At 39.4% G+C, this 24,648-nt stretch overlaps 1 protein-coding gene across 7 annotated transcripts in view; it reads left to right on the top strand.

Moving 5' to 3' along the window:
- ATRNL1 (attractin like 1) overlaps window positions 1–24,648 on the top strand; it is an 818,312-nt gene that overhangs the window by 114,933 nt on the left and 678,731 nt on the right. For all 7 annotated transcript variants that reach the window (XR_011382205.2, XM_089314254.1, XM_070057169.2 and 4 more), the window contains one exon: window positions 14,230–14,413. Coding sequence is in view for 6 of the 7 variants with exons in the window: in XM_089314254.1 (XP_089170380.1) it covers window positions 14,230–14,413 (184 nt within the window). In the remaining variant the exon portion in view is untranslated. The remainder of the gene's footprint in view (window positions 1–14,229; window positions 14,414–24,648) is intronic.

Raw genomic sequence — 24,648 nt, 5'->3', positions numbered from 1 at the left:
TGCACCAAATAAAATTATCTTTTAAGTCCATTTTCTACCAACATTTTGAAATACTGTTATGTATGCATTTAAAGCTATAGCATGGGACAAGTGTTTGGCTTAACAGTTTAGATGCTGGTTGAGATACCCACATCCCATTTCAGAGTACCTGGGTTCAATACCTGCCTCTGGCTCAAATCTCCAACTTCCTCCTACTGCAGGCCCTGAGAGACAGCAGTGATGGATCAAGCTAGTGACTCTTGGGAAACCTGGATTCAGTTCCCGATTTGCTCTTTAAACCTCTGCCTAGTCCTGGCTGTCATAGACATTTGAGGAGTGGTCTCTCTCCATCTCTCTCTCTCTCTGTCTCTAGAATAAATAAATGAGTAAATGACTATACATATAAACATGGCCACAGTATCCTATATAATTTGGTATGTAGTATTTTAATTGTTGGTGTTCAAATTTATAATACTTACATAGTAATTTCTTCTTGGACACAAATCAGCATAAGAAGAAGTATGGTTTAAAATTTTAATCATGGGATTTAAAAATTTCATTTGTTTTTGATTTCTGGCTTACTTGATTATGGTGAGAGAACATATTTGACAGTCCTCTGCCCATCTAAATTATTACAGATAATTAAAAGTACTTAAAATAGATATAATCGGATTATAAATTCTTATGTATCTACTACTTAAATTTTGTGATTTTGTAGTATTATAAAATGGTTAAGTCAGGGCAAGCTCCATGGCAAAGTGGGTGAAGCTGCCGCCTCCAGCTTCAACATCCCATATGGGCATCAGTTTGTGTCCCGGCTGCTCCTCTTCTGATCCAGCTCCTTGCTGTGGCCTCAGAAAGCAGTAGAAGATGGCCTAAGTACTTGGGCTCCTGCACCCGTGTGGGAGATCTGGAAGAAGCTCCTGGCTCCTGGCTTCAGATTGGCTCAGCTCTGGCCCCTGTGGCCATTTGGGAAGTGAGCTACTGGATAAAGACCTTTCTGTCTCTTCCCCCCCTCCTCTCTGTAACTCCACCTTTCAAATAAACAAATACAATCTTTAAAAAGAAATGGTTAAGTCCTTAGTAACCTCAGGCGTGGTTAGATAAATGAACACTGTCAAATGTTCATAACTTAAACCTAGGTTCTATGTCAAAATAATACTTGAAAAACATTAAAATCAGGCCAAATTGTTAAAAAATCAATTTTATGTTAACTTTTTACTTTTTCATATACTGTAGCTCTCTCTCTAACAATCTTTTTTGGGCATTTTTAAAAAATTTATTTATTTGAAAGAGTTACAGAGGAGAGGCAGAGAGAGAGAGAGAGATATTTCATCTGCTGGTTCACTTCCCAAATGATTGTAACAGCTGGAGCTGGGCCGATCTGAAGCCCGGTGCCAGGAGCCTCTTCCAGGTCTCCCTTGTGGGTGCAGGGTCCCAAGTGCCTGCGCCAATTTCCACTGCTTGCAAAGGTGCATTAGCAGGGAGTTAGATCGGAAATGGAGTAGCCAGGACTCAAACCGTTGCCCATATGGCACCACAGGCGGCAGCTTTACCTGCTATACCATGCCGCTGGCCTTATTATTTTGTGCATTTTAAAGAAAGTTGAAAACATCACTTGACCTGTAAAGACAATAGCATGCCTACTGTTAACTAGAGTTTTTTATTCATAGTAAAACCTAAAAGTTGCATGCAGGGGAGTGCATGTATCTTTAGTGTACCATATGACTGTTGGTAAATATATGTGTCTGTGAAGCCCAAATTCTTTTTAAAAAATATTTATTTGAAAGGCAAGGAGAGAGCGAGAGAGCGAGAGAGAGAGAGAGCAAGTAAGCTAGCATAAGCCAGAGAGAGAGAACGCTCTTCCTTCTGCTGGTTTACTCCCCAAATGGCCACCATGACCGGAGCTGAGCTGGTTCAGAGCCAGGAGCCAGGAGCTTCTTGGTCTCTCATGTGGGTGCTCCTGCACTTGGGCCCATGGACTTGGGTTTTTCTCCACTACTTTCCCAGAAATATTAGCAGGGAGCTGGGTCAGAAGTGGAGCAGGTGGAACTTGAACCAGTACCCATATGGGCTGCTAGTGCCTCAGGCTGCAGCTTTATCTGCTATACCACAATACCAGCCTCCAAACCCAAATTCTTACCAAGATAATGGAACATTTACTGTCACCTGAGAAAGTTCTCTAATGACTCTTCCTAGACCATATTCTCCCCAATACCTGATTTCTTTTCCCTCCATGAAGTAGTTTTGCCTAGAATTTCATATATATTATGCATACTTTTTGTGTAAGACTTCTTTCACTTCCATGTTAAGATTCAGACATGTATGCATTCGTAATTTGTTCCTTTTTGTTGAGTATTATTCCAGTGTATTAATGTATTTGTTTATGGTTTCTCCTATTGATGGACACCTGGGCTGTTTATAATTCTGGACTAATGTGAATATTACTGCCATGAACATTCCTGTATAAGTCTACTACTTATGGACATGTTTTTGTTTCTCTTGTCTAATGCTATATCAGAAGGAACATGTGTCGCTCCCCGTCTTCATGGGGGAACGACACTAAACCCTGCCTAGGCTTCATATCCGAGTCACGGCACCATTATGTCGCTCCCCCTCTTCGTGGAGGAACGACACAGGACCCTGCGCTGTTCTTTCGTCTGCTCGGCCCTCCCCGGGTTTGCTGCTGGTTCTTCCCGGGTTGGCTACTGTCCCTTCCACCTCCATGGAAGGGCAGTTCCCCCTGGCCACATTCCCCACTTCCGCAGGGGAGCGGCACACCGCCGGCCGGCTTTCTCGGGGGCTGCACGGGTTCCCTTAGATGTTCCCCATAGATGTTCCTGGTGCATGCCGTCTCTCTCCTCCCTTATAGTCCTCCTCTGCCAATCCCAACTCGGCTGCCCACACGCCGAGTACGCTGCTCTCCAATCAGGAGCAAGTCCTACAGTTTATTGGTTGAACTGGAGGCAGCTGGGTAGAAGCTGTTTTCTCCTCTCCCAGCGCCATATTGTAGGAGAGCAGATGCATAGAATAAGTCTTAATTCCAGTAACTTAGTCTAGTCCGAGCTGCTCCCCACAGGAGAGCAGATGCATAGAATAAGTCTTAATTCCAGTAACTTAGTCTAGTCCAAGCTGCTCCCCACAACATGTATCTTAAACTTTTTAAGAAAAGTGCCAGAACTTTATTCCAAAATGGCATAATACATTTGTTTGCTTCCTTTTTAATACTTTTAATTTATTTATTTTCACTGTTTGAAAGAGAAAGAGGCAAACAGAGAAAGAACTTCCACCTGCTAGTTCTTCCCCTAAATACACCCAATAACCAGGGGTGGGCCGTGTGAAAGCCGGGAGCTTTGAATCAATCCAGTCAATCCAGGTCCCTCATGTGGGTGGCAGGGAAGCAGGTATTTAAGCCATCACCTGCCTAACACCCTTCCTCCCCTCCCATCCCCCCCCACCCCGCCCCCACCAAGGTGCATTTTAGCAGGAAGCTGAGCTAGGACTGGAACTTAGGCCAAATGCTCACTCCTGTTTATTTTAAAAATACTATCAAAAATTTTAAACATATGATACTTGTACAATTTTATGGGGTACAGTGCACTATTTCAACACATATACACACTGTAAACTGATAAAACCATGCTACTAGTCTTCCCTTTTTCCTCTCTTTGTGCTTGAAGCCTACCAGCTCCTCTCTTCTAGTTTTTTATACAGTGTATAATACATTATTGTGAACTATAGTTACTCAACCTCTACTAATCACTCTTCTAAGTTCATTTTGACTTTTTTTTTAAACCTCCATATATGAGGGAGAGAATGTCATGTTTGTATTGTGTCTGGCTCATTTCATTCAAATCAGTGATACTTAGGTCCAACCACTTTGCTGCAAATGTCAGTATTTCACTAAATTTAGTACATTGTTTATGCTAAAATCTTTTAGATCTCTAATGGTAGTTTGACTAATGCTGTCAATTACTGGGAAATGTACATCAAATTTTCTATGATGATGTCGATTTTATATATTTTTTCAACTTTTGGTGTATATATTTTGAAGTTATGTTACTCTTCTAGAATATTGACTTTAAAGCAATTTATAATGATAAATATTTAGTAATGTTTTTGCCCTAAAGGCTATAGTGATCTGGTGTATTATGGTCATCCCACAAAGACAAAATGGATCTTCTACCTCACTAAATATGGTCTAGATGTTGAGAAGGACTGTGTTACATATAACACTGAGAAGAGTATGAGGTTTTTTATTCATGAAATGAGATTTTCTGAGGAGAGCTAAAAGAGGCTCCCTAATGGGTATAAAAAGGGCTTGGGAAAATGGGACAAGAAAACAGTGTGGCTTTGATTATGAGTAGGGGTGGATGGAGGATTGCTGTGTGCATGCAGGCTGGATCTTAAACGTAGCTTAAACATCTCTTTGGCACCACACAGAACAATATAAATAGTTGGTGGTTTATTAGGATCTCAATATATCATTATCAGTCTGTGTCAGCAGTCAGTATAACAATTAACTAAATAAAAATCTTTTCTCCTGCATTGTGCATTTTTAGAGATCAGTAATTTAGATGGATAAGGAAATTGTCCTAGAATGGTGTATTAGCAGAGGAGTCACTTGAATGGATTTGGGTTTTTTATTTGTTTTGAAAGTGTAAACAACAGAATTGGCTGAGAGAACAAATTAGAATGTAAGAGAGAAGAGTCAAGGATAGCTCTAAGATACTGATTTAGTAACTAGAAAAATGGAAATGCAGCATGCTAAGATGGGGAGCACTGAGAGGCAGATTTAGTTATCACCAGCAAATACATATGTATGTATAATAACTTGGATTTTAAGAGTGTAACTTGATTAGCTTTGGCAAATGTGAATAGTTCCGTAAGTACCACATCAGTTAAGACAGACACATTTCTATCACCTTGAGAAGTTTACTAATGCCACTGTTGAGTCACTGTCTTATGATTCTCCAATCCAGTTTGCTATGTCACTGTAATTTTGCCTCACTTTGAATTTTGTATAGGGGAATCCTATAGAAGGTGATCTTATATGATTTCTACAACTTAGCATGATAATATCCACATTTTCTTAAAGATTTGTTTTGAAAGAGAGGGAGAGACAGAGAAGAGAGAGATCTTCTATCTGCTAGTTCACTCCGCAGATGGCTGCAGTGGCAGGGGCCCAAATACTTGGGCCATTTTCTGCTGCTTTCCCCAGTCCATTAGCAGGGAGCTGGATTGGATGTGGAGCAGCCGGGACACAAAACGGCATCCATGACATCCATATTTTTTTCCTGTATCAGCAGTTGGCTCCTTTTTGTGTCTTTGGATGAAACTCAATTTGTTTACACATTTACCTGTTAGTGGACATTTGGGTACAGTTTTGATATCTTTTGAAAAAATCTGTTATGACTATTTGCATACAAGTCTTTATGTGGACATATATTTTTTATTTAATAAATGTGAATTTACAAAGTGCAACTTTTGTATTGTTGTGGCTCCCCCCCACCTCCCTCCCTCCTGCGGCCTTCCCCTCTCCCATTCCCTCTCCCAACCTGCCCTTCATCGAGTTTCATTTTCAATTACCTTCATATAGAGAAGATCAACTTAGTATACACTAAGCAAGGATTTCAACAGGCTGCCCTCACACAACCGCATAAGGTATAGGGTATTGTTCGATTAGTAGTGTTGTCTTTAAGTTTCATAGTAAAACACATTAAGGACAGAGATCCTACGTGGGGAGCAGGGCATATGTTTTTGTTGTGTAAGTATTGGAGAGTGGGATTGCTGGATTGTGTGGTATTTAACTATATGAAACTGCCATACTGTTTACCAAGTGATAATATTCTTTGCAACCTACTTGCAGCATATGAGAGTTCCTATTAACATCCTCACCAATACTTGGCATTGTTAGTTTTTAAATGATAGGTGTTTTAGTGATATCTTACTATGCACTATCTTACTGATAGTGATATCTTACTATCTGCACTTCCCTAATGATTAATTATATCAGACATAATTTTATTTCAGTGGCTGAGATTTATATATCTGGTGAAGATAAACAGTTTTTGTCCTTTTTTATTATTAGGGGATGTTGAATTTTATGAATACCTTTTGTATGTCTGTTGAGATATCATATATTTTTGTCCTTTATTTTCTTGTTGGGGTATATTGCATTTATTGACATGCATATGTTGAGCCATCCTTACATTCCTGTGGTGAATTGGATTTCATCATGGTGAATTATCTTTTTATTATTCTGTTGGATTCAGTTTGCTGCCATTTTGTTGAGGATATTTGTATTTGTGTTCATCATGAATATTGTCCTGTACTTTTTCTTTCTTTGTAGTGCCTTATCAGGTTAGTGTTAGCCTTAGAAAATAATTTGTGGAAGAGGAGTCTATTTTCTTCAATATTTAAAAGAAAAATTGTCATTATTTCTTTAAATATTTGAGAGAATTCAACCATTGAAGCCATGTGGTCTTTGGCTTTTATTTTTTGGGAACTTTTTGATTGCTTATTCATTATCCTTATAATTAGTCTGTTCAGGTTTCTTCACTTTTTTTTTTTTTTAAGATTTATTTATATACTTGAGAGGCAGGGGCCCAAGCAACTGGGCCATCTTCCACTACTTTCCCAAGCCATAAACAGAAAGCCGGCTGGGAAGAGGAGCAGCCGGGACACGAACCAGTGGCCATATGGGATGTGGGCACTGCAGGTGGAAGCCTAGCCTACTTCTCCACAGTGCTGTCTTCCTTATCTTCTTGATTCAGACTTGTTAGAGTGTATGTATCTGGTAATTCATCCTTCTTTTTTTTTTAGGTTATTCAATCTGTTGGCATATAATTGTTCATAGTAGTCTCGTACGATCCTTTGTATTTCTCTGCTATCAGTTATAATGTCTCATTTTATTTCTGATTTTATTTGAGTTTTCTCTTTTTTCTAAACAGTTTTACTGAGGATTTGTTGATTTTATTTTTTCTAAAAACCAACTGTTAGTTTCATTATCTTTTCTTGTTGATCTTGTTTTTTTCTAGTCTCTATTTCATTTATTCTGTTATTCATTTTAAGTATTTGTTTAGCTTCTTCCTTTCTTCCTTTTTTTTTTTTAACTTCCTTGAAGTATAACTTTAGTTTATTGGAGATCTTTTTCCTTTTTGATGTGGACATTTATAGATATAAAATTCCCTCTTAGATCTTTTTGCTGCATCTTATAAATTATGGTACATTGTATTTACATTTTCATTTGTCTTGTGATTTAATTTTCTTATTTTCTTCTTTGGTTGTTTAAAGAGCATGTTACTTAATTTTTACATATTTTTTGATCTTATGAATTCCCCCTGTGTGGAAAAGATATTTGATGTTATTAATTTGGTTTTCTTAAATTTGTTAAGATTTATTTTGTGGTCTAAGATATGACCTTGTCTTGGAGAATGTTCCCTGTGTGGTTGAGAAGGTGTGTATTCATTCCTTTGCTATTGGATGGACTGTTCAGTAAATGCCTGTTGTTTTAAATCTTTATCAAACAGTTTATAGGAATTATATGCTACAGTAGTTTTAATGATTTTTGGAGTATTTTAAAATTTACTTTATATGACTGAAGTTGAACATCTTTTCATTGATTACTGTAAATAGCCCTTGCCTAATTTCCTGCTGGACTGTGATCTTTTATTTTTATTTGTTGAACTTTTTATTTAATAGAGACATTAAGCCTTTGACTATAATGTGAATCAAAAACATGTTATCACAAAAAATAGTCAATTAAATATTAAGTTAAAAAATGTAGTTTGGGGCTGATGCTGTGGTGTGATAGGTTAATCCTCCGCCTCTGGCGCTGGTATTCCATATGGGTGCCAGTTCTAGTCTCAGCTGCTGCTCTTCTGATCCAGCTCTCTGCTATGGCCTGGGAAAGCAGTGGAAGATGGCGCAAGTGCTTGGGCCCTAGCACCCATGTGGGAGAACTGGAAGAAGCTCCTTGCTCCTGGCTTCGGGTTGGTGCAGTTCTGGTTGTTGTGGCCATTCGGGGAGTCAACTAGTGGATGGAAGACCTTTTTCTCTCTATCTCTCCCTCTCACTGTTTGAAACTCTGCCTCTCAAATAAATAAAATCTTAAAAAAATTGTAGTTCAAGTCCAATATGGTTTTATGATAATTTGGATGATTTCCATTGTTGAAAGTGGTATATTGAAATCCTCTGTTCTCATTGTTTGCAGTCTCTGTGTCCCTTAATATCTGTTACTACTTGTTTTCTATAAGTGCTCCAATGTTGGACCCATGTGTAAGTAGAATTGCTGTATGTTCTTGATGAATCAATCTTTTTATCATTGTACGATGACTTTTGTCTCATTTTACAATTTGTGGCCTTAATTCTGTTTTTTCTAAGTGTACTTATCCTTACTTGCTTTTATTTTCCATTTTCTTTTCTTTTGCAATCAATATATTTATTTATCTTTAACATTAGAAATTTTAATCAATTAGGTATTTTAAAATATTTTAAAGGAACCACTAATTGTACCACTACAAAATGAATTTTTGAACCTAGATAAAAAATCAGAACACATATACAATGGAACTTCAGAAAGTTCATGTAAAATGGAATCAGAAGGTACTATTTTCATTTTCATGAAGTATCTTGTTATATTATTTCACTTTCAACCTATGTGTATCCTGAAAGATAAATTGAGTATATGGTAGGTAGCATTTAGTTGAGTCTTTAAAAATAATTTTTTATCATTCAGATACTCTGTGTTTTTGGTTTGCAAATTTTATGTATTTACATTGAAAGTAATTACTGGTAGATAAAGATTTAGTATTGCAAGTTTAATTGTTGTCTTGATTTATGGAAACTTTGTTCCTTTATTCCTTGTTGCTTGCCTCCTCCCTCCTTCCCTCCCTCCCTCCCTTTCTTCCTTTCAAGATTTATTTATTTATTTATTTGAAAGTCAGATTTACACAGAGAAAGGATAGGCAGAGAGAGAAAGGTCTTCCATCCAATTTTTACTCCCCAAATGGCCGCAACAGCTGGAGCTGTGCCGATCCGGAGCCAGGGGCTTCTTCTGGGTCTCCCACATGGGTGTAGGGGCCCAAGGACTTGGGCCATCTTCTACTGCTTTCTCAGGCCACAGCAGAGAGCTGGCTCAGAAGTGAAGCAGCTGGGTCTCGAACTGGTGCCCATATGGGATGCCGGCGCTTCAGGCCAGGGCATTAACCCACTGTGCCACAGCGCCGGCCCCTTTCTTTGTTTTTAGATAATTTTCTGCATTGATATGTTTTGATTCTTTTTGTCTTTATGTATGTACTATAGATTTTTACTTTGTGGTTATTATGAAGCTTCTATAAGTGTTTTGTAGTTTTATCAGGTTACTTTAAACCACTGACAACTCAACATTTATTATATGAAATAATAATTTTACTCCACCTCCCGTATTTTGTTTCCAATGTCACAATTTATATTTTATGTTGTATATCCCTTCCTGATTATTGTAGCAATTATATTTCAGTTTTGTCTTTTACCCATAATAACCATAATAATAAAATAAGTGGCTTATATTATCACCATTATAGTATTAAGAGTATTTTAAATTTGACTGTGTACTTACTTTTACCAGTGAGTTTACACTGTCATATGTTTTCATTTTTTGATAGCATATAGGTGGGTTTTACTTTTTTCCCCAATGTGATGGATAGTGTTTTTAGACAGTTCACGGTCATTGTAATTGTCAATATGCTTTTTAACATGCTTTTTTTTCTGAACCTACCATTCTATTGTAACTTTATTTTTTATTTATTTGCACGCACTTCATAAATACAACTTTAAGAGCATAGTAATTTTTCCCACTGTATCTGCCATTCCACCCACATTCCTTTTTTGAGAGGTAGAGTTACAGACAGTGAGAGGCAGAGACAAAGAGAAAGGTCTTCCTTCCGTTGGTTCTCTCCCCAAATGGCCGCAATGGCCAGAGCTGCGTCGATCCGAAGCCAGGAGCCAGGTGCTTCCTTCTGGTCTCCCGTGTGGATGCAGGGTCCCAAGACTTGAGCTGTCTTCCACTGCTTTCCCAGGCCATAGCAGAGAGCTGGATTGGAAGAGGAGCAGTGGACTAGAATTGGCGCCCATATGGGATGCCGGCACCGCAGGCAGAGGATTAACCTGTGCCAGGGCTCTGACCTTCTACCCACATTCCTAGCCTTCTACTTCCCTCTCCTGTTCCCAGTCTTTAAACATGCATTTTTGTTGCTCCCTGATTATCCTATCCATTTCTCTTTTTCTTTTACTGCCTTTTTGATTGTATGTTTCATGTGATTTCATTTTTCTCCATTATTAAGTTCTTTCACATAATTGGTGATATGTTTAAATTTAAGTCTATTCCTTTATTATTTGTTTTCTGTGTGTTTCCTGTTTCCCCTTTCATGTCTTTTGGGTTATTGAGCATTGTTTTACTATTCTGTATCTGTCACCATAGTCACAACACAGAATAGTTGCTCATTACTGTCATGATAGAAAGTAATATCATCGTCCCAAAGATTTTTTAACATTGTCCATTCAGATCACACCAGCTTCCTTCTACTGCAACTCCTGACAACTGCCAGTTTTTTCTTCATTTCTATAACTTTGTCATTTCAAGAATGTTATATAAATGGGCTATTTATATTTAAGACAATATTTATGTATTAGTACGTAAGTCTTATATTATATTAATTATTTTTATGTGTTTCCTCTTGTGCCTTTGTTTCTCTTTACTTGCTTCCTGTGGGTTACATGAATAACTGAGGATTCCATCTTGATTTACTTATAGAATGTCTTTTTATATAGTTTACAGCCTCACATGAACTGTAGAAACTTTGGTTTTACTTACACCCCTTTGCCTTCTCCAATCTTATTTATTTATTTAGAAAAGGCTTTATTCATTTATTTGAAAGAGTGAGAGAGAGTGAAAGCAAATGAAACCAAGCTTCCATCTGCTGGTTCACTCCCCAAATGGTGACAACAGCCAGGTCTGGAATCTGGAGCTCCATCCTGATCTCCCACAGGATGGTAGTGGCCCAAGTACTTGGGCCATTTTTTGCTGCCTTCCCAGATGTATTAGCAGGATGTTGGCTCAGAAGAGGAGCCGCTGGAACTCGAGCCAGCACTCTGGTATGGGATTTCAGCATTGTAGGCCACAGTTTAACCCACTATACCACAATGCTGGCCCCATCTTCTTCACTTCTTAATATCATTGTCTTTAGTATCAGATGGTGTCATCATTTTTGTTTCCATCATCAAATATGATTTATAAACCTCAAGAAAAATGTGTTCACTTGTATTTCTGTTTTATTTGTTGTTCCTCTTTCTTGGTGCTTCAAGTTTCCTTATTTTATCATTTGATTTCTACTTGAAAATTTTCTTTTAGTCAAAAGGGGAGGCAAGGTTGTTAATGACAGATTCTTTTAGGTTTTCTTTACCTAAGAATTTTTTCTCTTAATTTCTGAAGGATGGTTTCACCTGAGGTAGAATGTATACTTGTCAGTTCTTTTATTTTGCACTGCCCCCCACCCTTTGAAAAATGTGTTGCTTCCTTTGGGCTTCACATGAGAAATCTACTGAGTAATACGTCATTTCTCTCTGGCTACGTTCAAGATTATTCTCTGCTGTAAGCTTTTAGAACTTTAATTCTGATAAGTCTTGGCATGGGTATTTTTAGAGTTATCTCATTTGATATTTGCCCAGTTTCTTGAATCTATAGTTTTATGTCTTTTACAAAATTTTGAAACTTTTGGTAATAGTTTCTTTAAGTGCACTTTCTCTTTTTACCCTATTTCTAGGATTCTGATAATATGAATGTTAGATTGTTATTTTTCCATAGTTCCTGGATCTCTGTTCAGTTTTTTTTCCAGCCTATTTCCTCTGTTCCCCCCCCCCCCCCCCAGGTTGGATTGCTTTTACTGATTTATCCTTATGTTTACCATTTTTTTAAAAAGATTTATTTATTTGAGAGAGAGCAAGAGAGAGAGAGAGAGAGAGATACTCCATCTGCTGATTCATACCCCAGATGGCTCCAACTGCAAGGGATGGGCCAGACGGAAGCCAGGAGCCAGGAGCTTTATTGGGTCTCCCACATGGGTGGCAGAGGCCCAAACATTTGGGCCATCTGCTGCTGCTTTCCTTAGGCTATCAGCAGGAAGCTGGATCAGAAGTAGAGCCACCATACTAGAACTTGTGCCCATATGGGATGCTGGTGTCACTGGGGGAGGCTTTACTCACTGTGCCCCAATGCTTGCCCCTTTCAATTTCTTTCCTTTATTATTTCCACTGTAGTCTTGATCTATCTAGTTAGTTTTATTCATTATTATGGCTTCTATTTTTTTTTAATGTTTTTGACAGGAAGAGTTAGACAGTGAGAGAGACAGAGAGAAAGGTCTTCCTTTTTTCCATTGGTTCACCCCACAAGTGGCCACTATAGCTGGTGCGCTGCAGCCGGTGCGCTGTGTCGATCCGAAGCCAGGAGCCAGGTGCTTCCTCCTGGTCTCCCATGCGGGTGCAGGGCCCGAGGACCTGGGCCATCCTCCACTGCACTCCCGGGCCACAGCAGAGAGCTAGACTGGAAGAGGAGCAACCAGGACAGAATCCAGTGCCCCAACCGGGACTAGAACCCAGTGTGCTGGCGCTGCAGGCGGAGGATTAGCCTAGTGAGCCGCAGCGCCGGCCTTATGGCTTCTATTTTTTAAAACAAATACAGGTTTTCACTTAGGTGTTTGTATATTTTAAATTTTTTTAAATTTTCCCTTTTTTTATTTTTTTTACAGGCAGAGTGGACAGTGAGAGAGAGAGACAGAGAGAAAGGTCTTCCTTTGCCGTTGGTTCACCCTCCAATGGCCACTGTGGCTGGCGCGCTGCGGCCAGCGCACCGCGCTGATCCGATGGCAGGAGCCAGGTACTTATCCTGGTCTCCCATGGGGTGCAGGGCCCAAGCACTTGGGCCATCCTCCACTGCACTCCCTGGCCACAGCGGAGAGCTGGCCTGGAAGAGGGGCAACCGGGACAGAATCCGGCACCCCTACCGGGACTAGAACCTGGTGTGCCGGCGCCGCAAGGTGGAGGATTAGCCTAGTGAGCTGCAGCGCCGGCCATAATTTTCCTTTTTATTTTAGAGATTTATTTATTTATTTGAAAGGTAGAGTTAGAGAGGCAGAGGCAGAGAAGGAGAAAGGTCTTCCATCCACTGGTCCACTCCCCAAATGACTGCAACGGCTGAAGCTGGGCTGATCAAAAGCCAGAGGCTTCTTCTAGGCCTCCCAAGCAGATACAGGGGCACAAGGACTTGTTGTAAATAATATCTTGCATATGACTGGTACTTCTATCACTGAATCTGAAGTAGGAAATGCAAGTCTCTTCTAGATACAGGTAGCAGAATGGAATTGAGTACAAGGAATTGATAACAGACGTGTCAGGACAACTAGAAATACTAAAGAGAAGGGATAACCCAGAAATCTGGAAGCTATTGCAAACCCACACAGGCATCTGTGGTCACATTTGCCCCTGGGAGTTACTGGAGGTGCTGCTTCCGCTACTGAACAGGAGCCAGCCTGGCTTAGTGTTAGAAAGCCACCATTCTATTTCCCGGCTGTAGTCACTTGCTGTTACTGCTGCTAGGGACAAAAGCAGAGTATTTCTTCCTTTCTGCTTTTAATATCTTACCAGTGCTCCAGTTGGTGAAACCTAACATTAACCTGGTTTTCAATAGAGCCTTGGAATTTTTTTTTAAAGTTTTCATCCTCAGCACTTTAAAAAAGGGAAAGTGGGACTCTTAAAAAAGAGATAAGTTCTAGCACAGTGAAGAATTTGTTCAGCTGATCTTAGATTTGTTAGGGTCAAATGATCATATCATTTTTTTCTTTGTAATATCGGTAACTAACTCACTGTCTTTCACATAGTAGCCTTTCATAAAAATATTGTTCAGAATTATTTATGAATATAAAAGTATATGAATATACAAGAATAAGGTTTCTCCTTTTTCTTGCATATGCAAAAATTTGGATTTTGGAACTTACTTTCATTTTTGGAAATTTTATTACTCAGTTTTAGCCCTAGTACCTAACATGCTACCTGGCACATATTTAATAGGTGTTGTTTCTTGATTAAATGAATGTTAGGTATAGTATATTCATAAAAATGTATCTTTAAAGTTATCAAGTTGATGGTTTTATTGATATACTAGTTAAATTTTTTAATACTACCTAAAGTTCATGATTTATTTTCTTTCTGTTACAGCATCAAACACTTGGCTTGTTCCAGAAACTAAAGGAGCAATTGTCCAAGGTGGATATGGCCACACCAGTGTGTATGATGAAATAACAAAGTCTATATATGTTCACGGAGGCTATAAAGCATTACCAGGCAATAAATATGGATTGGTGGATGATCTTTATAAGTATGAAGTTAACACTAAGACTTGGTGAGTAGAGTAGAAGTATAACAAAGAAAATTTGGCATTGGTTGTATTTTATATTTGCATAATAGTGATCCTTATTAAGTACTTTCATGGAGAAATTCTTGGATTTTTCAATCTTTGTTTCAACTAATGATGTGCAGTCATGTTGCATTGATATAGACTAGTTAATAAATGATGTGTAGCCATCATTAATATAAATGATTCACTTTAAAATGGTTTTTGATCCCATAGAGATACTTATTCTGTATGCATTACTTATAAGTGCTGATACCATATTTATTGCACATTAGCAAATTCATGTACTAGAATAATTTTGATCTTTGATATCATCGAATCTGGAACCTGTTGTTTGCACTCAGATTTTATTGTCATTTGTACATTAATAAAAGTTTTTCTAGTTTGATCATCTAGCTTTCTGAAATACAAAGTTTGTGGCAGTTAGGGAGATTTTTCTATTATAAGCAATGCTGTGTTACACATCTTGTACTGATCTTACGCACATGTGCCTTCTTTTCTGTAAGGTATATACTTAAAAGTGAAATTGCTGTCTCTGAGTGTATTCACATCCTCAGCTTTATTACATGTTGCAAGTTGCTTTTCAAGGCAGTGTGGTAACTTGTACTCCCACCAGCAGGGGAGGATGAGTGTCCCTGTTTCTTTGTGTTTTCACCAATAGTTGATAACAAAACTTTCACTTCCGCTAATGTGATGGTTGTGAATGGTAGCTTACTGATGTTTCAATATGAATTTCTCTGATTACTGCTTTGGATAAGCATCTTTTTATGTGTTCATTTGCCACTTTTTTTTAAGAAATTTCTTGCTCATATCCATAATAATCTCTCTGTGCTTGAAATATTAATTATTTCTTTGTTTATTGATTCTCTGGGTAAGTAAGTTTTAATTGTACTCATTTCCTTTTGTGAAATCTGGAAAATGACTCCTTTTTATTTTATGACTCTATTACACTTCTCTAAACTTCCAGGATGAAGTTAGTATGTGTTTAAATGAAATGCAGTTTTCTACTAAATTGCAGCTTGTTCTGCCCCTTTCACTTTGAATATTTACCCTAATTTCTACTTTTATTTAAAAAAAAAAGAATTATAAAAGTCCCTTTTGGAAATTTTCCTTTTCTTATCTTTATTCTAATATGATACAGTATTAGTCTTTATATTTCAAAAGTATCAAAATGATAAATCAGTTTTTTTTATCTAAGTTTGACATGGAATCATATTTCCTATGTAATATGTCTCACTTTTTCTCTTTGACTTTTTGCTATGCTCGCAAGAGGAATTGTGGTACATTTTAAGTATCTATAATCTGAAATTATGAAATCTTGGGATTTTGAAGTATTTTGGGTTAGGAATGCTCAAATAGCATGGTCTATAGCAAATCCAAAAGTGTCTGAAATCTGGAAGATTTCTAGTTCCAAGCTTTTTGGATAAGGAACACTCAACCTGTATAGTTACTAAAGCACAATCAATCAGCCTAACATAGTGTTGTGCACATTGTATTGTCTCTTACCAGAAGGGAAAGGATAACGCCTGTGTGAAGGAAGCACCATAATTTACAACAACAATAATAATAGGTATAGCGATGCTCGGGGAAGGAGCATATTTAATAGAAGTGAATGATTGAGAGAGCAGAACTGGGTATTATTTGAATAAATTCAAAATGAGGCATTTAATTTTTTGCTCATCAGTTAAATAGAATTTTCTCAGATTTCATATTTCCCTTCCTAGAAAATTTCCATGGTGAACTTTTGCATCGAAGAATGTAATTAGCAATCATGATGATTTCTGTATGTGCACAGACATCATTAGATACTTGTCCTATTAGAGAATTTGCTAAAACAATCTATATTGTGATTTAAACACATTATTATAAATATGTTGCAGTTATATTTGCTGCTTTGATATTCTAATGGATCCTAAATTTTTTAAAAACAAATTAGCGAGAGGTAAAATTGATTTATCTGTTATCTTTAAAGTTTGTAAAATTCTTAAAGTTCTGATGCTTTTTGTTTTCTTGTTTGTCAAGGTCACTATTATATATAGATTATGCTATTTGTAAGGATGTTTTATCATATTTTATGTAATTTTAAAAGATCACCATTATATGGCCATTGTATAAATTAATCTTTATTTTTACCATCTCAGAACTGATTTCAGTTTTTGTACATATAATTAAACAGATATGCTGTTTTTCGAGATCATAGGTGATGCATGTTTGGAGGAATTCTTTTTCAATGGTGAAATTATATATGTATATGTTTCTGTTAATTCGGGGAAAATGAGGAGTGATATCTGCTTAAAGCGTCAGTGAAAGGCAGCGAGACTGTCAATTTAAGAGGAAGGATTTTGTCGAGGAAGGAGGGATTAGCATTTCTTGTACCTTTTGTCCTTGAGACAGTTATGAATCCTGAAAACTACCTAGGAAAGTGAGCAGTGCTTTTATCAACTCTGGAAGACCAATATTGGATTTTCCTATGTGCCAAGGGAGATGAGGCTTGGTGGGCTCTTAAGGAAGTAGTGCAGTCCTTGAAGTTCTGTATTCTAATAGTGAAGATGAACCCACCTCTGAGAGGCAGAGAGAGAGAGAGATCTTCTATACTCTGGTTCACTCCCCAGTTGTCACAATGGTGAGGTCTGGGCCAGGTAAAGCCAGGAACTTCATCTGGGTCTCCCACATGGGTGGCAGGGGCCAAAGAACTTGGGCCTGCTTTCCTAGGTGCATTAGCAGTGAGCTGAGTTGGAAGTGGAGCAGTCAGAACCTGATCCAAAATGGTGCTCACATGGGATGCTGGCATTGCAGGGAGCAGCTTAACCTGCTGTACCACAGCTCTGGCCCCAGGTTAGCACAATCTTGATACAAAAATATGAAAAATGTATTACAGGTAAGGAAAATTATAGTATTATATTTTTCATGAATATAGATGAAAACAATCACGTGACTGCAGCAGTTAATGGGAGAAGTCCATTTGGGGTCATATTAAGAATATAAATTTAGGCCGGCGCCGCGGCTCACTAGGCTAATCCTCCACCTTGCGGCGCCGGCACACCAGGTTCTAGTCCCGGTCGGGGCGCCGGATTCTGTCCCGGTTGCCCCTCTTCCAGGCCAGCTCTCTGCTGTGGCCCAGAAGTGCAGTGGAGGATGGCCCAAGTGCTTGGGCCCTGCACCCCATGGGAGACCAGGATAAGTACCTGGCTCCTGCCATCGGATCAGCGCGGTGCGCTGGCCGCAGCGCGCCAGCCACAGTGGCCATTGGAGGGTGAACCAACGGCAAAGGAAGACCTTTCTCTCTGTCTCTCTCTCTCACTGTCCACTCTGCCTGTCAAAAAAAAAAAAAAAAAAGAATATAAATTTAGTAAAAATGTGTAAAATTTGAGTAAAAAATTAAGATAATAGAGAAGTAAAGCTTTATACTTCCAAAAAGATGCAGAGAAATGTTTAGATAAAAACTAATATATATTGATGATTAAAACTATAGTGAGCTGGGAATAGAAGCAGATTATTGAATTGGTAGAAGGTACAAACAAACCTCAAAGCTTTGTTGCAAACATTATAGTGAAATGTTGAAAGCTTTTGCTCTAAAATCAAAATGAGCTAAAGGTGATCACTCTTATTTCTATTTAGCGTTGTATTTTTGTTTCTGGCCAGAGAATAAGACAAAGTAAAATATAATATGATGTAATATAATATATTATAATTCAATGGGATATGGAAAATAGGTTACTGTATTTAAGGTCAGTGTAAAACCTCAAATTTAATTTTGAATTTGCCAGGAGCAATTAAAAATGACAGTTTCAAGGCAACATAATTTATGTTATCGCCAGAGTATCAACAATCTGAAAATAATTTAAAATGTGCAGGATCTTTACACAGAAAAACTATAAGACCTCTTTGTGTGAAGTTAAAAGAGACCTAAATAAATGGAGACCACATTTGATAATTGTTTGAAAAACTCAGTATTGTAGATTTTCTTTCCAAATGGATTTATGGATTTAATGTAATCTCAAACTAAATTGTAGGTAATTTTCTTCAGGAAATCAACATTGCTTTTTCTAAAATTTATAGGAAAAGGCAAACAGTCAACCATAGCTAAAACAGATTTGTTGTAAGAACAAAGTTGGAGAACTTCTCTACTTATGAAGCTACAATGATTAAGTGATTTTGCAAACATAGGGAAATAGATTAATGCAGCCAAGAGGAACTCCAGGCAAAACTACACATTTAGGGACATTTAATCTATGACAGAGTTGGTTCCATAAAGCAATTTTTTCAGCAAATTGTTCTGGGCCAGTTGGTTGTAGAACTGGAAAAAGTGAATATTGAACCCCATATCACACCCTTCAGATCAATTGTGTATCTAAATTCTAAATGTGGAAGATAAACTAAGAAATATCTTAGAAGATAACAGAGGCAAATATCGATATCCATGGGTAAAGAACAATTTCTTAAATAGAAATAAGTAATAACGGCTGGCGCCGCCGCTCACTAGGCTAATCCTCTGCCTGCAGCGCTGCACCCCAGGTTCTAGTCCCGGTTGGGGTGCTGGATTCTGTCCCGGTTGCTCCTCTTCCAGTCCAGCTCTCTGCTGTGGCCCAGGAGTGCAGTGGAGGATGGCCCAAGTGCTTGGGCCCTGCACCCCATGGGAGACCAGGAGGAAGCACCTGGCTCCCGGCTTCGGATTGGTGCAGTGTGCTGGCCGTAGCGGCCATTAGAGGGGTGAACCAACGGAAGGAAGACCTTTCTCTCTGCCTCTCTCTCTCTCTCTCTCTCTCTCTCTCTCTCTCTCTCTCTCTGTCTAACTCTGCCTGTCAACAACAGCAACAAAAAGAAACAAGTAATATTATTAATAAGGGAAAATTGATGGACTGATTTATATAGACTATATAGTATTATTAATAAAGAAAAGTGATAGACTGTGTGTTCAAAAATGTAAAATGAGGGCTGGTGCTGTAGCAAATTAGCCTAAGCCTCTGATTGCAGCGCCGGCATCCCACATGGCCACCAGTTTGGGTCCTGGCTGCTCCTCTTCTGTTCCAGCCTTCTGCTTCTGGCCTGGGAAAGCAGTGGAGGATGGCCCAAATGCTTGGGCCCCTGCACCTGCATGGGAGACCCAGAAGGAGCTTCTGGCCCCTGGCTTCAGATCAGCCAGCTATGCTTTGCAGCCATTTGGTGAGTGAACCAGCAGATGGAAGACCTTTCTCTCTGTGTCTCCCTCCCTCTCTTTCTCTCTCTGTAACTCTACCTCTCAAATAAATAAAATCTTTAAAAAATATTACAAAAGTATAAGATGGTGAACAGGCTAGCTGCTGGTTGGGTGATATTTGCAATGCAGAAAACAAACCAAAGAGATTCATTCTGGAAGTAGAAGTAGTATGTCGGTTGGCGCCACAGCTCAATAGGCTAATTCTCCACCTAGCGGCGCTGGCACACTGGATTCTAGTCCCGGTCGGGGTGCTGGATTCTTTCCCGGTTGCCCCTCTTCCAGGCCAGTGCTCTGCTGTGGCTCGGGAAGGCAGTGGAGGATGGCCCAAGTGCTAGGGCCCTGCACCCCATGGGAGACCATGAGAAGCACCTGGCTCCTGCCTTTGGATCAGCACGGTGCACCGGCTGCAGCGCGCCAGCGGTGGCGGCCATTGGAGGGTGAACCGATGGCAAAAGGAAGACCTTTCTCTCTGTCTCTCTCTCTCACTATCCACTCTGCCTGTCAAAAAAAAAAAAAAAAAGTGATTTGTGGGGAGCAACTCGGACTAGACTAAGTTACTGGAATTAAGACTTATTCTATGCATCTGCTCTCCCACAATATGACGCTGAGAAGGGAGAAACAGCGTCTACTCAGCTGCCTCCAGTTCAACCAATAAACTGTAGGACCTGCTCCTGATTGGAGGAGAGCAGCGTACTCGGCGTATGGGTAGCAGAGTTGGGATTGGTGGAAGAGGACTATAAAGGAGGAGAGAGACAACATGTACCAGGAACATCTGAGGGAACACCTGTGCAGCCCCCGAGAGAGCCGGCCAGCGGTGTGCCGCTCCCCCGCGGAAGTGGGGAAAGTGGCCAGGGGGAACCGCCCTTCCACGGAGGTGGAAGGGACGGTAGCCAACCCGGGAAGAACCAGCAGCAAACCCGGGGAGGGCCGAGCAGACGAAAGAACAGCGCAGGGTCCTGTGTCGTTCCTCCACGAAGAGGGGGAGCGACAGTGATTCAATAAAGAAATAGACAAGTGACTATGACAGGTACTCTACAAAGAAAGATATTCAGATAGTCAAATACTAAAATATGTTTTGCCTTATTAATCATCAGCATTTCTAAGGATTTTATTTATCTATCGACAGGGAGAGTTACAGACAGAGAGGGCAAGACAGAAAGGTCTTTCATCTACTGGTTCACTCAGCAAATGGCTGCAATGGCTGGAGCTGGGCTGATCTGAAGCCAGGAGCCAGGAGCTCCTTCTGGGTCTCCTACACAGATGCAGGGGCTGACACACTTGGGCCATCCTGTACTACTTTCCCAGGCCATCAGCAGAGACCTGAATCAAAAGAGGAGCAGCCGGGACAGGAACCAGTGCCCTATGGGATGCAGGTACCACAGGCGAAGCTTAGCCTGCTACTCCACAGCATCAGCCCCAGTCATCAGAGCATTTTAAAATAAAACCATGTTGAGATAGCACTGCGCATCCATCTAAATTGGTAAAATTTAAAATCCTATAGGGGTAGGTGTTGTGGTGCAGCAAGTTAGCCTGATGCTTGGGACACCTGTTTCCCATATTGGAGTGCCTGGAGTTCCTCATTAGAGTGTTGGCTACTTTGTGCTTCTGATCCAGCTCTTTGTTAATATGCCTGGGAGGGCAGTGGAGGATGGCTCAAGTACTTGTGTCCCTGCCACCATGTGGGAACCCTGGATGGAGTTGCTGGCTCCTGAGTGTTTCCTGGTCTAGTCCTGGCTGTTAAGGTCATTTGAGGAGTGAACCAGTGGATGGATGAGATCTCTCTCTATCACTTTGCTTTTCAAATAAATAATTTTTTAAAAAGATTTATTTATTTGAAAGTCAGAATTACACACACACACACACACACACACAGAGAGAGAGAGAGAGAGAGAGGTCTTCCATCTGATGGTTCACTCCCCAGTTGGCTGCAATAGCTGGAGCTGGGCAAATCTAAAGCCAGGATCCAGGAACTTCTTCCAGGTCTCCCATGTGGGTGCAGGAACCCAAGGACTTGGGCCATCTTCTACTGCTTTCCCAGACCATAGAAGAGAACTGGATTGGAAGTGGAGCAGCTGGAACTGGAACCAGCGCCCATGTGGGATGCTGGCGGCTTTTCTTGCTACACCACAGTGCCGGTCCTGAGTAAATAAATCTTAAATAAAAATACTGTCAATGGCAAATGTGTATAAAGTGGTGGAGTTACTCAGAAAAATATTTTGACAGAATTTGCTAAATTTGAACATACATACATTTCTAATTCATGTATACTATATACTAGTAATTGTGCATCAAGTTATATACCTAACAAATGCATACATGTATGTACTATCATAATGTAGAAGAATATACATATCCAGTTTTGTTTGTAGTAATCAGTAATTGGGAACAAATGAAGTGTCCATTAACAGTTCAAATAGGTAAATTAATTGTATTCAAACTGTGCAGTGCTGTACAACAATAAGAATGGAAGAATTGTCTGCACAAATCCACCCAGTTGTATCTCATCAAAGTAATACTGAACAAAATAATATACAGTATATGATTCTATTTCTTTTTTTTTTTTTTTTGACAGGCAGAGTGGATAGTGAGAGAGAGACAGAGAGAAAGGTCTTCCTTTTACCATTGGTTCACCCTCCAATGGCTGCCACGGCGGGCGTGCTGCGGCTGGCACACTGTGCTGATCCGAAGGCAGGAGCCAGGTGCTTCTCATGGTCTCCCATGGGGTGCAGGGCCCTAGCACTTGGGCCATCCTCCACTGCCTTCCCAGGCCACAGCAGAGCGCTGGCCTGGAAGAGGGGCAACCGGGAAAGAATCCGGCACTCCGACCGGGACTAGAATCTAGTGTGGCGGTGCCACTAGGTGGAGGATTAGCCTATTGAGCCACAGCGCCAGCCATGATTCTATTTCTATAAAATTTAACACCTAGAAAAAGTAATCTTTGGTCTCACAAGTTATAATGGGGATTGCTTTTGGCTAGGAAGAATTGAATACTGATTTGAATGGTCAACAGGGGGCATCTAGAATGCTAACTCATATGTTTATTTTGAGATAACTCATTGAACTATACATTTAAATTTTTTGTGCTTTTCAGTTAATATGTCATACTTCCTAATATTATTAAAAATAGAAATACATGTTTGATTTTACTTTTTAAGTTTAATGTTATATGCTAATGGTTTATGAAAATTTGGCATAGTAAAGGTCACCCAAAGTCATTGATGCTACTTCACTACTTTAGCACTGAGATCTGGTTTTTGTACATTAAAAGAATAGAGAAAATAAACATTCTTGATACACAAGTGATCCCACTTCTCAAAAATGATCCTTTTTACATTATTATGTTTTACTAATTGATACATTTCTTTGCCAAGGAACTTGAACTTTAATGATTTTGAGAATCAAAGTAAATGTGATCTTTATTTCTTAGTCTTGCTAGATGAGTCATCTTGTGTGTTTTTGGCATACGTGTGTTTGCAGATCATACAATCGGAGCCTACATGCTCACTGTTATATGTCCAGGCTTTTCTATGATAATAGAGATCTCGGATTATGTTGGCTTATTGTTCATATCTTTTCTGTTATTGTTCTGTTTCTTTAGCCTTTGAAAATGCACAGTGTTAACACCTCAGAAATATATTACACATAATCAGTTATAACTTGCAGTTCTAATTATCAGCTTGGTATTTTTACCATTTACTTTTCAAATGAAGATAAAATATGTCAATTATATTTGTAAAGATATTAAGAGGGTAAATAGTAAATTAATGAAAAAACTTCTGGTATATTAGTATTTTTAAAAAGTCTTTGAAATCCCATATATCTAAAAATGTATTCAATGAGGATTTACATAATTACGTGAACTCATTTCTTTTGGCTTCAATTTGATATAGGAATTATTTTACATTAAGATATTCAAATATAATTTATGAATTTAGTGTTAATTTTTGTGATTTCTCTGAAAATTTAACTGTCAGAGATTTTAGAAAGTTATCCAGGATACTTCACATGTATGTTATTAGTTAAATCATGTTTCAGTGATACTGATGAACATCCTCTTCATCCTCCCTTATATCTTTGTACTGTGAGTGTCTGAAATCTTTTTAACAAAATTTTATTGAACCGGCCGGCGCCGCGGCTCACTAGGCTAATCCTCTGCCTAGTGGCGCCGGCACACCGGGTTCTAGTCCCGGTTGGGGCGCTGGATTCTGTCCCGGTTGCCCCTCTTCCAGGCCAGCCCTCTGCTGTGGCCAGGGAGTGCAGTGGAGGATGGCCCAGGTGCTTGGGCCCTGCACCCCATGGGAGACCAGGAAAAGCACCTGGCTCCTGCCATCAGATCAGCGCGGTGCACCGGCCGCAGCACGCCGGCCGCGGTGGCCATTGGAGGGTGAACCAACGGCAAAGGAAGACCTTTCTCTCTGTCACTCTCTCTCACTGTCCACTCTGCCTGTCAAAAAAAAAAAAAAAAAATCCTGCATTAGGAAAAACATAAGAAGTTCTCAGTAAGGGAAATTTATTTATTTATTTTATTTTTTAAGTTATTTTTAAGTATTTATTTACTTGAAAGTCAGAGTTACACAGAGAAAGGAGGAGAGGCAGAAAGAGAGAGAGAGAGGTCTTTCATCTGGTTCACTCCTCAGATGGCTGCAACAGCCGGAGCTGCGCCGATCTGAAGCCAGGAGCCAGGAGCTTCTCCCAGGTCTCCCACATAGGTGCAGGGGCCCAAGGAGTTGGGCCATCTTCTACTGTTTTCCTAGGCCATAGCAGAGAGCTGGATTGGAAGTGGAACAGTTAGGACTCGAACCAGCACCCATATGGATGCCGGCACTGCAGATGGGTGGTTTTACCTGCTATGCCAAAGCTCCAGCCCCTCAGTAAGGGAAATTTATAATTTAAAAATTTATGGTACACACTTATGTGGGAAATAGTAGAAATATGTACATATACATATATGTATAGTAAATAATTTCTCTATTAAAATTGACATGAAATCTTTATATGGTCAAGAAAGACTAGAAACAATCATAGT

Source organism: Oryctolagus cuniculus, chromosome 15 (genome assembly GCF_051225735.1).
Source record: "Oryctolagus cuniculus isolate XC-2025 breed Fujian yellow rabbit chromosome 15, ASM5122573v1, whole genome shotgun sequence".
Classification (NCBI taxonomy): domain Eukaryota; kingdom Metazoa; phylum Chordata; class Mammalia; order Lagomorpha; family Leporidae; genus Oryctolagus; species Oryctolagus cuniculus.
This window is presented reverse-complemented; position numbering and strand designations above follow the sequence as displayed.